Here is a 15,906-nt window from a genome sequence, read left to right as displayed (position 1 = left end):
CTGTGCAGTGTGTTTGTGTCTACATGCAATGAGGGGGCTGATATGATGCATCAAGGGGGTGGGGTGTGTCTCTCTGCAATAAAAGAGGAGGGCTTAGCCAACGTGTGTGCGCATGTGCAACTATTGAGCTTTATCCACATGTTGAGTGGAAGCCACACTGAGGTGACAATTGCAAACACAAATTCACAAAATTGTTGATTTTGTTTGTTTTCAGCATTTGTTTGTGTCTGAACCAGAAAAAAGAATGCAGGATATTATCCTTTTTAGTGAAATTATTATGTTCTGAGACAGGAATGGACTACAATGTAATTAAGCATCAAAAGTACAACATTTTATTAGTTTTCAATGGAATTTAATTAATTCATTCTTGAAGTGTAATGTTGGAAGTTATGCTTACATGTTAGGTGTTAATTTTGCCAAACAAGTGAGTAAGTAAGGACAAAATAAGATTAATTACAGATATAGTGATGCAAAACTATATTTTATCACAAAAAGGTAAATTTTCAACAACAAAAAAACTGCCATGGACGTGACATTATACTTGGTACTTAAGTAGAGCCGTTTATTCTAATGTATAACTGTTCAGTGGAACTTTTGTACATTATTATGATTTGATATTGAATTTGGATTGGATCAATGTGGCCACCGGTCTAAAGATGCATATCATTTGGTTTGTTCAGACTACCTTGCACTTATTTTTTCTAACGTTACCCTTTAGAGTGACCATGGACCACAGCCAATCATCGATTGAAGGTACAGACATGTTTCGGGTTGTGGCGTATCAACTTTTTCTTCCGGTTTCGGCGGTCCCAATGCCAATGCATAGTTATAGTAGTCTTGTATAATCCTGCACAGAAGTACAGCTCCCGTGTAAGTATTAAGTCAAACTAAGAATTAGAGCACACAGATATGAGTTGGATCATTTTTATGAATGAAGTTTTATTTATATTTGTGGGAAATCGAAAAATGTAATCCACGTAGTATGGTATTTTCTTACAGGCATATCTTAAGACACCTTCGTACACTGAGTTTTAGCGTGACCTCTACTGCAGTTGAAAATATTCGGGACCGGAGGTTGAATCCATTGATTTTTTATGATGTGACCCATCTCCGCAAGAATACCGTGACAATTTTAATAGGAAGCCCCTTCATTGTGTGCACAACCATCGCAAGAAGGGCTTATGTGCTCCTCGCCGCTTGATTTCCGACTCGGGGTGCTCAGTGTTGTTCGGGGAAAGTCTGTTTCAGCTGCACCGCATCAACATGGTGAGTATGACAGCTAGCACTTGAACGCAACGGGTTCTCCCTTCTGTGGCACCTCATTGATACATTAATAGTGTCTAATATCAGCATTCTTGCCGAAACTACTGCGACGTTGATTACCAATTTGTTATTGGGATGTAACGTTAGCTTATCTTAGCTGGCTAGCAAGCCGGCTAACCAGTGTGACGCTAGCCCTCTAGCTAGTGTTTAAAGTGACCGCAGACTGCAGTCTAATGGACTAATGGCACATAACGGTTACTGCTTCACAGGTGTGCACTCACGTGCAGTGTTATGGGATAATTGCACTGACATTAGCTAGAGTTTCATGGTAACGTTAGTAGTGCAAGACTGAATCCTACCAATAAGCGGTTAGCTTAGCGTTGTCATTCAGCAGGCTGCAGGATACCTTTGGGAGAAGTCAAGGTGTACTCGCCTTCATTTGAAGGGTTTTACACAGTGTTTGCATTGTGAGCTTACTGATGGAAAGCGATAGTAGTTAACTACAGCACCGTGTGTATGTCTCCTTACCTTTTTTAAGACTGGGCTAATATTATAGTTATTTTTGTTTGCATCCATGCATTTGCTAAAGCACCCAACAATCTTCAAATGTCCTCCCTAACAAAGTAGCTGTTCTCACTCTGAACACGAGTACTAAATCTCACAATACAACAGTGAAATGTTAGTGTTCTTTAGTTACTAGGTTAGTTTTCCTATTAATCATCTGTCATACCCACATCCTGCTGAGTCCTCTGCTCAGCACACTAGTTGTCATGCAGGTCACCGTTGGAAATGTCCAGTTTAGCACCACCAGTGAAGACGAGGGAAGGAAGGAACACAATAATCTTACACAATATATTCGAATCGACAAGCATCCTCATCTAATCTTGTGTTTGGTCGAAACGCAATCTATGGTTGGCTTTTGTTGCCATCTTATATTTCGAGTAATTAAGACACTATGCAGTAATACGCCAGGTTAATGATGTAGCTGTTTCACAAACACATACAAGCTTTAGTTTCTGAAATGATTTTTTGTTTGAATGTTTCCTGATTGGTAATTTGGTGTGTTGTGTTGCTGTATCCACTGTATGGACCGTAGTGCTGACTCCCATCACAGATCCATTTGCCCTTCAGGACTGACGGTTTGGCTTGTGGGCCCCTCAAATGACCCCACCATTAGTTAGTAGTTTGCTAACGTGTATGTTTTGAAGTTCGCTGTCCAAGTTTCTCATGTGTTTTAAAAACTAGTTAAAACACTAGTTGCCAATTTCTCAAAATGGTTGCCAACGAAAATCTGATCGCCGTTACTGTCGTTCCCTGACGTCAACCTCTGTTGTCCTTCCAATATACAGTATATCCTGTCCCTAAGCACAGCTGCGATATTTGTGTTTTGTCTTACATTTCCACTTGATAGTTGAACAGTTTCCAAAGAGTGTAGGACACTGGTGTAATCGGTCAATGAGGGGATTCACAGCTTCAAGTTTAGTTTCATGTGGTCAAAATAGAAATGAGGTATTACAGCTCTTAGAGATGGCTGCTATCACTTCGCCACCTACTCTCTACCCCCTACAGATTTCATTTGGTTTTTGGGTGGAGGGGGTCAAACGGACTCGCAATGATAAGAGCGTCCATGCTGGCTCAATTTGTCCCAGACCTGAGATCCCTGCAGGGCTCCCACAGAGAATGGTCAACATCCACCAAGCTCAGACTTTTGACCCATATATCATGACCATTACTAGTATGGTGAATGTCTTGATTCAGAGGGTGTGTGTGTGTGTGTGTGTGTGTGTGTGTGTGTGTGTGTGTGTGTGTGTGTGTGTGTGTGTGTGTGTGTGTGTGTGTGTGTGTGTGTGTGTGTGTGTGTGTGTGTGTGTGTGTGTGTGTGGTCACGCATCACATCTTACCAAGTGTGATTGCAAAATGAATGTCTCCCCTCTGTGCCTCCAGAGCAGGTATTGACTTTAGCTTCTGGAGCTAACCCCCTGCTAAGTGACACTTTGGGTCCCGTGTGCAATCCAAAATCTAGGTCTAGTTTACAAGTGTGCCAACATCATCTGTCCTGTCAAGGGGTCATTTACTTCCACCTTCTACTCCTAAAACAATCTGACACACAGTACCAGTCGACAGTTTGGACACATTTTCAATTCAATGAGAATGTGTGTCCGAACCTTTGACTGGTACTGTAGGTCTACCCATGCCAAGCCAGAGAGTGGTGAGCTGGGCCATTGTTTTAAACAGTATTTATTGTTTGAAAGAGAGGATCTTGTATGACAAACACTCAGCGTGGTTACATGGATTTGAATAACTGGCTTAGTCGGACTGAAATCGAATTATCCGTTTCATGTAAACACCTTTGTCCGACTATGTGCGGTCCGACTACGATCCCACTAACACCCCTGCTAAACTCGATCCGATCCAGTTGATAGTGCGACTATTGCGGCATGTAACGGTGAATCAGATAAGGAACTGGACTTTGCGTCTTTGCACATGCTTGAGATCCCGACGGCGTCTTCTCTCCGTTATCAAATCAGCCAATAGCGCCATTCGCATTCGCTGTCCTTAGGGATGTAGCTTCACCTTGCTCTCCGTTCGCCATCTTTCTCGTAATGTTGATGTTGTTGTTGTTGGTAGTGGTGAAGCGGTCAAGCGGAAATGGCTGTATCACAACTAGTTGTAATGAAAACAGCGCCACCTATCGTATCGGATATGACATGCTTTCGGCCAATGATTCGATTTATTCACTGCCATGTATTTTGGGATAATAGCACTTGCCCCAAAAGATAGCATAGTCCGACTAAGCAAAGATTCAAATTATACCATCATGTAAACACACTGACTGTGTACATTACCAATGAAAGGCCAAGCGTATCCTGCATGTTACCACATGCTAACAGAGTCTGTATTGGACATTTTGAGATTTGAGTCGTGAATTAGTTCCAAATTCTACAAAAATCTTTTTAACTTTCCTCAAACTGCCACCAAAGCGCACATGGGGCAGCGAGAAATTTAGCAATTCAAAACGTCCTCCAAAGGTGAATGCAGGCTTGTTTGTAGTTGGGACAGGGAGTGCTGTTTAGCCTAATCTATTGATGTGTAAACATCATGTTTACAAAACAAGAACGGCGGCAGGAATTACACTCTATTTTTGGAGATAAGTATGCAGAATCACCAGTAGAATCACTAGTACTACTCCGGTGCTGTCAGATATACAGATCTAAGACTGTTTTGGGGGGAAAAAAGAGCATTTAACTGGGGAAAGGTTAGCTAATTGTTTCGCTTTGCTCAAGTGTCTGCAGGCACAGATATCAATGATTCCTAATGATTGCTAAAAAGATAAACCAACTTGCAGACCTTACCTGCAGTGAAAGGATAAAAGCGCAGCATGCTAGAACTGATTCTGGCCTCTTAAGCCTAAATGAATATTGATCTAAGTGTGCTGGGTTGATATTGAGCTCCTCTTTGGGAGCTGAGCTCGCTGTTCCTTCTGCTGGGCACATTGAGACATTGTGACCGGTGTTGCAGACATTGAACATTGTATTTACATCACAACATTTACTCAAATTACAATAGTTGGTTAGTTAATGATCAAATCACTTATTAGGAAAATAAGGAAAAACTGGTGTCTTCAATACATTTAAAAATATTTTATATAGGGGGAAACACCCCCTATAATGCCTTCAGCGGCTTCACGTAAAATACGCAATAAAGGGATTTTAGCCTTCTGACTTCGCTTAATTCATGTTTCGGGCTTTAACTGCACAACAATAAGGTTTAACTCCCAGGTTCTACAGAGTGCACTATACTATGGTAAATTCAAGGTTGTTCTGTGTTTAAATTTCGGCTCTTAATCAAGATAATAGAGCCTTTCAACAATTTCCCCAAGAAACAAACGTCAGTCAATGACTGAATTAATCAAGCACCAAACAGCGAAAAGGCCAGAATTTTTTTCCATCCTCTTTGGGCTTTGTATACGTTAAGCCCATTTTATGTCACTGAACAAATGTATATATTTTTGGGCCTAATGGCCAAGCTATAGGAAGGGTATGTATGCATGTATAATTAACATTTCAATGTATTTTTTTAACCCATTTCCACAGGGTGTGATTGGTGTGCAGCTGGTGGTTACCATGGTAATGGCCAGTGTAATTCAGAAAATCATACCTCATTATTCCTTTGCAAGATGGCTACTCTGCAGTGGCAGGTAATGAAGAATCCTGCACATGTTGTTTCTGATCATTCTTCTAAATGCTGTAGTTTTTTCTTGGCTTGTGAAAAGTTAATTTCAGAAAGATTCCAGAACAATGGGGACATAAACATTAACTCGGCACAGCAGATTGTTGATAAGGGGTTTAGAATAGAAGAAAAAAAATCATGAAATCATTTTGCAAAGGGCATCCCAATATTGGGATGAAAGTCCCAAAAGTTTTTGTTTCCTCTAATTAGTGCCGCATATGTTATTCTGTAAACAACTTTTGGAGCACATTTAATAATTAATCATGTTCTTCTTTTCAGGGCACTGTTCAAACATTTTTGTAAATCTTTCGCCCTGAACAGAAAGTCAAGAGTGTCCCCCCAGAATATTTGTAAATCATTTCCATGTACATAAATTACCGTACGAGGGGAAAAACAAGATGTGTTGCTTTTTATCCTCCTCTAGAACGCAAAGTGCTTCTTAAGGTGTTCTGACTAGAGGGTTTTCCTTTAAACAAAGTTAAGGAGTGTGCAGAACGGTTCAAATGAATCCTCTTAAATTAGCTCCAATTTAAAGACCGACCACCTTGCTGTTGTTGTGCCTCTCACACTTTCTTTTTAGAGGAGTATCAGAGTTGCTGAAATCAAGCAAAGCTTGAGTCTGTTCATTGTCTGTGGTCAGCGGTGACAAATTTAGGCTTTGGGTCATATAATGTTCGTAGAATAACAACTTAATAGCGCTGCTTGAGAGGGAAATGTTTAAGTAAACAAATTTCCCCCGAATCTGCTTTTCTAATGTTCTTTTTTCAGTCCCTCCTTCTGTCCATATCGCAGCCTGAATCCACATCTCTCTCCTTGTCTTTGTTCAGTCTGCAGTGGTATCAGCACCCTACGGAAGATGAGCTGAGGAGCTTAGCTGGAAAACAAAAAGGACAGAAGAAGAAAGACAGGTTGGTGGATGTGGGGTGTGGGGAGGGTACAAATACTGTTTAGGATATATTGGTTAAGAGCTGAGGAAATACAGGGGCACACAGACGGTACAAATGGCACCCCTTTCATCACAGAGGGGGAAAAAAGATGAAAACACTTCATTTTAGATGGATGGAGAGCGCACTCGTGTTGGCAAACGGACAAAGTTGATGTGTTTATGTGGCTCATTTGAGGCCTGTTTGAAGTAAGGAGGCAGCCGTCTGTTTTTGTTGTTTAGGATCTTCATCGAGGCTCAGAGCTACTGGGCTTAGAAGTGTCCCTGTCTAGTGGATGTAAGGAAAGTTGGGCCTCTTTTGGAGCCATAACTATCAGGCTATTTTAGGGATGACACTTTAAAAGGATTGCATCGTCTCTGAAATGAGTTTCAGTTTCCCAAACATCGTGTTGTCTTCAAAGTGGTCAGATGTCAACATTGGAATCTGGAAGATGAGTCTCCTTCATGACTACTTTGAAATTCAAAAACCTACTATTAGATTATTACGGCTGCAGGTGGAAGTTGAACTATATGTTGTAACACGCAAATTAAGCGCCATTTCTTTTGTACTCTCCTTTTTAAGTGTGAATTTAAAGTCTCAGCAGAAAGTTAATCCTCACTGTGTCCAGCTTTTAGCCTAGCGGTTTTGTGGCACAGTCCTTTCTCTGACCCTGTATGTGGCAGGTCAAGGCTCTCTAGCGCCACATGTTCACTAATCCCTTCAAGAGAAAGATGGACCACTGTCCTTTTGCCAGCTCGTGCCAGGCAGCTCCGCTCCTTTTGTTGACCGCCGGACTCCCTCAGTCAGGGGCAAGGCTGAGCCCCCTTTTTTTTTTTTCTTCCTGTCAGGTGCCTCACAGATGAAATCTGTCCAGGGCATGTTTGGGCCAAGAGTCTTACATTGGTATTGTCCTGTGAATCCAGCGTGCACACAGGGGCTGAACAAACAAAGCGCCGAACTGAGGAGGCCCACCAGACGGCTCTTCCAGCCCAGAGCTTAAAGAACACCTCTCCAATGGCCTGCTGTTAGCAATTTAGCCCTGCTGCTGCTATGTGTATGGCAGCCTTCCTCTCCCTGGTCATGGATGAGTCCAGTAGTATAAACAGTAATAAAAATTGACCAGGCCTCTGCCAACTATCGACGTTGTCAGCCAGCGCTACACTGAGTGCAGAATAGATTAAACAGATACCTCTTATTGATGATATTCAGAGGCTAGATGAGAGAAACCACCTTGAAGAATCTTTTTACAAGTTTACAGGATGTCTTTACAACATAATTCTGTATTCTACAATTTATTTATTTAGCAAAAATGCGAATGGTCTAAATTCCTGTTGTCTTCTATTTTAAAGTTGCTTCTTTCCGTTCTCCTGACAGTTTTTTGTCTCTCCTCTTTTCCCATAGGAAGCACAATGGTCACATAGAGAATAAGCCACTCACGGTTCCCAAAGACATAGATCTGCAACTGGAGACGAAATACATTGCGGAAGTCGACACATTAGGTATGAATCTAATGGGATAAATGTCTCATGAATATAGTTCAAACATCACAACAAGCTGTGCTGTATATTTTATTATGTAATACTGTTATTATACTTTCTATGTCCGCAGCATTACACTACTTCCCGGAGTTCCAGTGGCTGGTGGATTTCACAGTAGCGGCGACTGTGGTCTATCTGATAACGGAACTGTACTACAGCGTGGCTCAGCCCTCGGGAGAGATGAACATCAGTGTGGTCTGGTGCCTGTTAGTAATCGCTTTTGTCCTGTATCCTTCCATCACTCTTTACATCTCGGTCAGCCTTTTGTTCAAATCACATTGCTGAATCTCAATGCTGTTTTGGTGTGAACTGTGTAACAGAACTGTGTAACTCCAACCTTGCGGTTCCCAGCGCACCCGCTCTACCCCCTGCGCCACGACGACCCCAACGACACACACTTCTCAGCAGACACACACTTCTCAGCAGACGCACGTTCTTGTTGTTTTCACTTTACATTGGCTACCGCCCCAAATCATTCCGGCTTGATTATGTGGATGCAGCGGTAGCGGAGAGCGACTTTAAAATGTCTGCTGAAGCTCCGAAGTTCTTCACTCCCTCCACCTTATCTTCCACAGCTACTTGATATTTTGCTACACTGAATGATGGTTAAATTATATGCATTATCCTCGCCGCCGACCATTAGGATCAGTCTGTCCGACGGTCGTGGTCGAGCCTGGCTGACCGCGTGATGGGATGGTGTGTCATTTCCTGCCTACGTCGGAGATTGGAGGCCCGGTTTTCAAACTCGACACACTGATATGCTTGGTTGGGGGGGCGGAGGGGTGGTGGACGCACTGGGGGACCGACGTAATGGCACGATGAAGACGAGGGAATATGTTTGCGCTATATAGGCGTTAATGGGATGTTTCGGCTCTAAAGATGTGTTTTAGGCTCTTGTCAGCTCTCCCGCCATAACCTGCTCTGATTCCCCGGGGCAGCGTGCTCTTCAGGTATCTGCGTCCGATGGCACGGGGCTTGTTGGAATGACTGACTACATTTCCCCACCTTTCCCCACAAACTGCTTTCTATTAATTGTGGTCCACCACTTGGCTCTTTTGGATGCTGCATGCTGGCTTAAACTTGTATTGTGAGTGCATATTACTGAATAGACTGGGCGATAAAGAAGATGTCACTGAATCGAATACCATTTTTGAAAGGGGGAGAGCAAAAAATGGGCATCCAGGTCACTTGACTGTTAGAGAAACAGACACTTCTGGCTCCTTGGCAAAAAGCGTTTTAGATTGATGCTCTGTCCTTAAAGCTTTCTCATCAAGGTTGACAGGGCAGCGTAAAATATGACTACGTCCTCCATGGCATGGAGCCAAAGACCCTCCCATTCTGTACAAACAATTCTGTGTGACATATAGGGGTGGCGGGGTTTACAGGGAGAAGGGACAAACTGCTTCGTAAAGACTGCTCGATTCCCAAAACCTATTTCCATTTGCTTTGCACCTGTACACAGCATTAAAAATGTATCTCCAGAGCGGTCGAGATTTGCTTCATATGCCGGCGGGAGATGTGTTTCCTTGACTCTGCCTTCACAGTAAGACCCTTTTCTCTCTAACGGCCCACTACTTCAAGCTGGAGGAAGGTGGCGAGCGTTCACTCTGCATTACTTTCGCTTTCTTCTTCTTTGTCAAAGCCATGGCCATTCTCATTGTTACTGAAAACTACCTGGAGTTTGGTCTGGAGACGGGTGAGTGCTGAAATGGTCCAGTTGGTAGAAACCAAATGTTAGTCATTTTGACCCCAGCAAGTGAGTTTCACACCAACATTTTTTTTTAAGGTTTTGCAAACTTCTCTGGCAGCGCTTTACAATTTCTGGAGCACCAGGGCTTAGATTCCCAGTAAGTGCAGCATTTGTATTCTCATAGTATTTATGTCTCCAGCGGCGGCAGCAGTATCTCACTATTGTTCTCCCCTCCTCAGGGGTCCCATATCCAAACTGACCTTCAAGCTGATCCTGGCGCTGCTCTGCTCCCTGATTGGCGCATTCCTAACATTCCCCGGTCTACGATTGGCTCAGATGCACCTCGATGCTCTCAATCTGACCACAGCCAAATTTACACAGTGAGTCCACTGCAGTAATTGTCTTCACTCGTGTGTTTTTAATTGAAAACATTTGATGATAGACTTAATAATATTAAGGAGATACAGTGGTGGCATTTCAGTGTCTAGTAAAAAGTTAATTAGAGATAGATTAGAGTCTGATTATTCAGAGCGTGTTAGATACAAGAGACGTGTACGTCACATCTAAATGATCCACTTTGGCATAGACACCAAAGTGGCCGCCTCTTGCATTCACTTCAAATTGAGGTCAATTTCCCTGAGCTAGTTTTTCTCTCTCAAATACAATTGAGTCATTAATGAAGTAGGTTTATAGTTATTATCAAATACTATTTGGGCTTCTTTCAGCAGTCAGACTTGTAGTGTTTTTCAGTGTTCGGCATCACCATTGGTTTAACTGCACATCTTTATTCACCTTTCTTTATCTATAGGACTCTGCTTCATATCAACTTTCTGTCCCCTCTTATCATGGTCCTTCTGTGGGTGAAGCCCATTACCAAGGACTACCTGATGAACCCCACTCTGGAAAAGGAGAATGTGCCTTTGTAAGTCATTTTTGTGTTTCCAACATTGTTTACACATGTGGTCCAGATACACATGTCACTGAAACAGATGTTGTCATTCTGTCACACCATCACCCATTGCATTTGGCAAACTAACTTGCTAACAAGAAATATTTACCATTTTATTTTATTCTATTTTTAAACGTTCAAGTAGCTGGATTGATTCTTTATAGCTCTTGAATGAGATTACCTAAACATTTGGTGGCTGTGCTGAAGATGTACGGTTGTTTGATCTGTGCTTGGTCGGCGGGTTGGACCCTGATACATAGCAAGCTAATTACCTGCCATTCACACAAGAGGAATTGGACAACCTTGGCGAGCTGTGAAAATATTAGTAATTGTGGCTTTTGTGCTGGAAACAATGTAAACAATGCAACAGCAGTTCTGAAAGTGGAATTGTTCCGAGATAAAGAATCTATTCAGCTTGTAGATGAAGTGATAATACGCACATTGTGTATGTGGGTTCAAATTGGACTGTAAACTATTTGAGTCATACACTAAAGAGCTTCCCTGAGGTACCTCAAACTGCTGGCTTGTGTTGGCTGGTTATTCGTTTAAAGGCATTGTATTTGTTGCAAGTTTGAATTCTGTCATGTGCTAAATGTTATCTCTCGTTTTCACCCTCTTTTCCTTTCTACCTTTGTGCTCTTGCTGTCCCCCCACGTTACAGTGTCAGCATACAATCCAAACGATGGAGCAGAAACATGATGTGTGGATTTTTTTTCATGCCGTCCACGTCGTGGTTTCTCTCTCACTCACTCCCTCTTTTTTTATTAATACAAGGATGACCGAGGACACGTATGACACGTTGCGGTTATGGGCCATCATACTGATGTGTGTACTCCGGCTCGCATTGATGAGACATCATATGCAGGCCTACCTCAACCTGGCCCAGAAGGGCGTGGACCAGATGAAGAGGGAGGCGGGACGGATAAGCACCGTTGACCTGCAGAAGATGGTGATCAAGATACATTTATAATAACCCATTTACGTATCATTCTGCAATTTTGAGACAATTTAGTAACAGAAATATTGCTGGTTTTGCAGAGGTGGGGGGGATTTAAGAGTGAGGCAAGTGCCCTTAATTAAATACAAATACAGATGCATAGTGTCCTTTCTTGTGAACTAAGGAACAGAGCGTAAAACTCGTCTCATCTCGTTATGCAGCAGGCGTGCAGCCCACCTGTGGTGCACCTGGAATTGGATACATGATCAGCGAGCGTGTTGTGGCTAAACACATCGGCCTTTAGCCTGACACACTGGATGGTTTGTTACAAAGGCATCCAGTGGAAACGGGCGTTTTCCGAAAATATGTGGCAGATGATTGAACCATCTGTGAATGGAACACTAAGCAAAGCTACGCTGGCAGTTGAGCCAGAAAACCTTTCCCATCGAGAGAAGCTTTCAGGGTCGTTCCCTGCTCTTCTTTCACCGAATAAATACTCTCCAGTTATGTTGCAGAATCTACGTTAACTTCTGCAGGAGTTGCCTTTTGTTGTTCGTCTCTCACAAGCCTAATCCTTGCCACAAGCTGCCAATGGCTCCTTGGAGAACGCTGACTGGACACGACTCGCTACTCGAACCCTGAATAGATCTATTTTGTGATATTGATTATACGATTTTGCGTGATCTTAGAATATTGTGAGAACTCTGCCTAGAAAGGCAAACCAGCTCTTCCTATTCGTCCCTTTTTTTAAAGCCCTCAGCCACACAAAGTACTGGCGGTTTGTCTAAAGCAGACCAGTCTAAGTAATATTATTGTTCACATTCTGGTATTATCAGAAATGCATTGTGCTACAACTTTAGTTGAAAAACAGACTTCTTGTAAGAAAAAATGTCCAGCCGTGTGTCTGTTGTTAAAAATTCCCTCTTTTAATAGCAAGATATAACATGATTCATGATATTTTATTCAGCAAAAGATTTAGACCAGTTGTCTGAGCTCCGTACTCCGTGCTGTATTCCTATATTCTTTATTTGCAGAAAAACAAAAGGCAGCTGTATTTGGTGTTAAAACGCCATGTCTTACACTGTGTACATTGATGTAGTATAATAATTCCTCCTCTCTAAATTCCCCCAGGTTGCTCGTGTTTTTTACTACTTGTGTGTAATCGCTCTACAGTATGTGGCACCACTAGTGATGCTGCTGCATACGACTTTGCTGCTCAAAACCTTAGGTGAGTCAAACACCGCTCGGATCCTTTCCAGCTCGTCTCTTTGCCTTCAACGAATTCAACACCTTTTTTTGTCGTCCTTTTTGTGTCATTCATCACAGGCGGACACTCCTGGTGGGTCTATCCTGAAGAAGACCTTCCTTGCCTGTATGAAGTTCACTCTGACTATGTGACTGGGGCGGCACCAATGGCAGCCGCCCCCACACCAGCTTCACTGGTGGAAACCGGAGCCCGGGCGTCGGTGGCCCAGCTGTCGGTGGCTCTGGGAGGCCTGCGGACGGTCTTCAGCCCGTTGCTTTTCCGGGGCCTCTTCTCCTTCTTCACGTGGTGGATCGCCGCCTGCCTCTTCTCCACGTCCCTCTTCGGCCTCTTCTACCATCAGTATCTCATGGCGGCATAGCGTCGCCGGCCCAGCGGTGGCTGCTCAGAGGGTACTGTGTGGCGGGCGACGGAGGCCCCGCCGATGACTCTGCTCCGCAACCCCTCCTCTCCCTTCCTTTCTCCCTCCGACCACCGCGTTAGTGACTGACCATATCATCAGTGCTCCCGGTTCAGCTCCCAGTGCTTCCTCCACAGATGACTCTTTGAACCCCTTGTCGTTGTTTTTACTACATCCACTACCTTTTTTTTATTTTGAGATTAAGATTTCTAAACCTTGATAACTGACTGAAGTATGGGTTAGAGGAATAGGAGCTGCCATAGGTCATACATTGGGTTAGTAATGAGGAATTGGTCCGGTTTCTTGTGTGAATTTTGAATAACATGAGGTTAATGTTTGTTTTTAAATATCCGATGCTGATTACTATTCCTTTTTCATTGTTGAATGGCAGATCTGCTTATTTCCATCCATGTCTTTTTCAAAATTCCTGGCTGTTGTCCCATGTTTAATCCTTTCTTTTTTCTGTGCTCACTAAGGCTTCTGTAACAGTGTGTCAGTAGTGAGGTACATCAGACTTCTTCTGCATGAGTGGAAACATGCTGTTAAGTTGGTTATGTTGGTTGGTTATAGGAGTTAAATACCATCTGTATTCCAGTCTGATTTGGCATATTTCCCACAATGAAGCATTGTAAAGAAGCTACATTTAGGTCATTACCTCTGCCGATGTTGATGGGGGTTAATATGTGACTTCCTGTCAACATCACCTTTTTGTGTTTTTGTAAGTTTTGGGAAACTGACAACTGCTATTTTTATGCCCCGTGACTTTTTTTTTTTTTGATCAAAACTTTAAAAAATATGTGTGTGTTTTTACTTGATTACATTGCCTCGGACCAAAGGAGTGTCTGAACTAGTCTTAAAAGGTCGCGGCGAGGACCGGCACGTCTGTGACAGAGAGTAGGAGGGAGGAAGGTGCCGTCTGTGGATATTCACAGACCGGCTGTCAGCTAAACGGGGTTGGAGAGTGGACGACTGAAGAAGAGCTGTTCCTACAAGAGAAAGATGTTAAACGTCTCATTGACTTGAAGCTGAAGTATTTAAATGTTTATTCTGCCTTGTAAACTCATCGGTTTTAACTGAGCCATTTTAAAAAGCTATGAGAGTATTTAGAGCGCTTTCTTCATCATCAATGATTTAAAGGGAGGGCGGCACTGAGGGCTCAGTCGGGGTTTGTGCTTGAGTCTTTGTGTCTGTCTGCATGTGTAAGATCTCTGCTGTAGGTCATCTGTATACTCAACGGGCATTTAGATCAAAAGAGGATGATATCAACTACTCGGTAGTTAGTCTGCTTTTCTGTTTTCTAACTTTTAGCCATCTGTCGTTTTCGGGCTGATTTGGGAACCATTTTCTGTCTGGTTTTGAAATCTTTTTCTGATTGATCAAAGTGTGAAGTTCTGATTCTTAAAATGGTGCCAAGCGAGTCTGTTCCCCCTCTCCCAATGGCTAAGGATTTGGTGTGTGTGTTTGCTAGTGTTTGAAAGCATAACCGTACTTTAACAATGCAGCCTTCTGTTTTCTGTAGATTCGTTATGAGGGAATCACAAACCCTGGTTCACAGCGAGACGTAGCGGTATGTACGATGTCTCTTGGCCTGCTGTAATTCTTTGGTGGGTAAATGTGCGCAAAAATAGCCAGAATCGGCCAATACGATTGTCCAGTCCATTCAGGAATGTAGGCTACGTTGTGCCAGATTGATTACTGATCACCTAATCGATTGGCACCGTGGTATTCCATTTAGTCCTTTATTGTGTCATAAAGCTGTAATTCATGAAATCCACATTTTTGGGTTTGTACAAAACACTTTTTACACATTCAAGTAGAATTGTTTCATATGTTTTAGTTCCTGGAGTCAAAAGTCTTAGCATCTGTTTTGTATCTTTTTAAATGATGGAATATGCACACAATGAATGTATCAATCCTGCCTGATTTCTAGATTGTTTTGATGAAAATTATTTTTAATGCTAAACATATTTAACACTCCCATTCCCAGCTCTGCCTGAGCTCTTAACCACCAACTTTCAAACCAAGTCAAATTTGTCCTAATGACTAATTTCATTGATTGATTTATTATACTTTTTTTGTATTTATTTCACATGCCGAGGTATGTAAACATTTCTAATGTTAACATCAAACACTATTTTATTATAGAAGCGCTTGATGGCTTAAATCGTTTGTCCAATCAGTTGCAGATTAACCCTTTTTTTTTTTTTCAATGGTCCGATTTGTATAGAAGAAGAAAAAAAAAAGCAGAAATACTCTGATTTCTTTTTTTTTAGTGGTCTAATGAGGCATTGTTTCTTCCGTTTGTTATCACTGAAAGTGTTAAGTTAATTACACTCATTGTTCTCTCGTGTATTTATTTCTGCTTTAGATTGTGTCTTAAATAAATAATGTTCTTTACTATGTCCTTTTTTATTTTATCTTCATGCTCTGGATCACTGTCACACAAAGTATGATTGGAAGTTGGATTCATTTATTTGCTGTAAGCATTTACTTTTAGTTTTGAAAGGACATCCCATAATTGGGTAAAGTAGAAGTCTCAAATGGATTCATTGGTCACAGTCATTAGGTGAAGCAGAGTTTCACCTTGTTTGAAATGTGAATATCAATAATCTCATAAAAGTTTGATGAATCACTGATTATAACTTAACAACTTTAGAAATGCTGCCTCACCAAAGACTCTTAGAAAATAGTCCAGTAACAACCTCTCTTGAT

The 15,906-nt window shown here is 42.2% G+C and overlaps 1 protein-coding gene across 1 annotated transcript; it reads left to right on the top strand.

Moving 5' to 3' along the window:
• The first annotated feature begins 999 nt into the window (after positions 1-999).
• Positions 1,000-15,591, top strand: tmem161b (transmembrane protein 161B). Its single transcript, XM_040195731.2, has 12 exons — positions 1,000-1,266; positions 5,358-5,461; positions 6,321-6,401; positions 7,818-7,915; positions 8,025-8,181; positions 9,499-9,650; positions 9,741-9,801; positions 9,884-10,024; positions 10,453-10,566; positions 11,368-11,542; positions 12,662-12,758; positions 12,857-15,591. The coding sequence occupies exons 1-12, from the start codon at positions 1,264-1,266 to the stop codon at positions 13,153-13,155; spliced, it is 1,482 nt and encodes a 493-aa protein (XP_040051665.1). The 5' UTR covers positions 1,000-1,263; the 3' UTR covers positions 13,156-15,591.
• Positions 15,592-15,906: the final 315 nt, after the last annotated feature.

The sequence above is a fragment of the Gasterosteus aculeatus genome, chromosome 13 (genome assembly GCF_964276395.1).
Source record: "Gasterosteus aculeatus chromosome 13, fGasAcu3.hap1.1, whole genome shotgun sequence".
Taxonomy (NCBI): domain Eukaryota; kingdom Metazoa; phylum Chordata; class Actinopteri; order Perciformes; family Gasterosteidae; genus Gasterosteus; species Gasterosteus aculeatus.
Note: the sequence above shows the minus strand (reverse complement) of the source record. Positions and strands in the feature narration are given on the sequence as shown.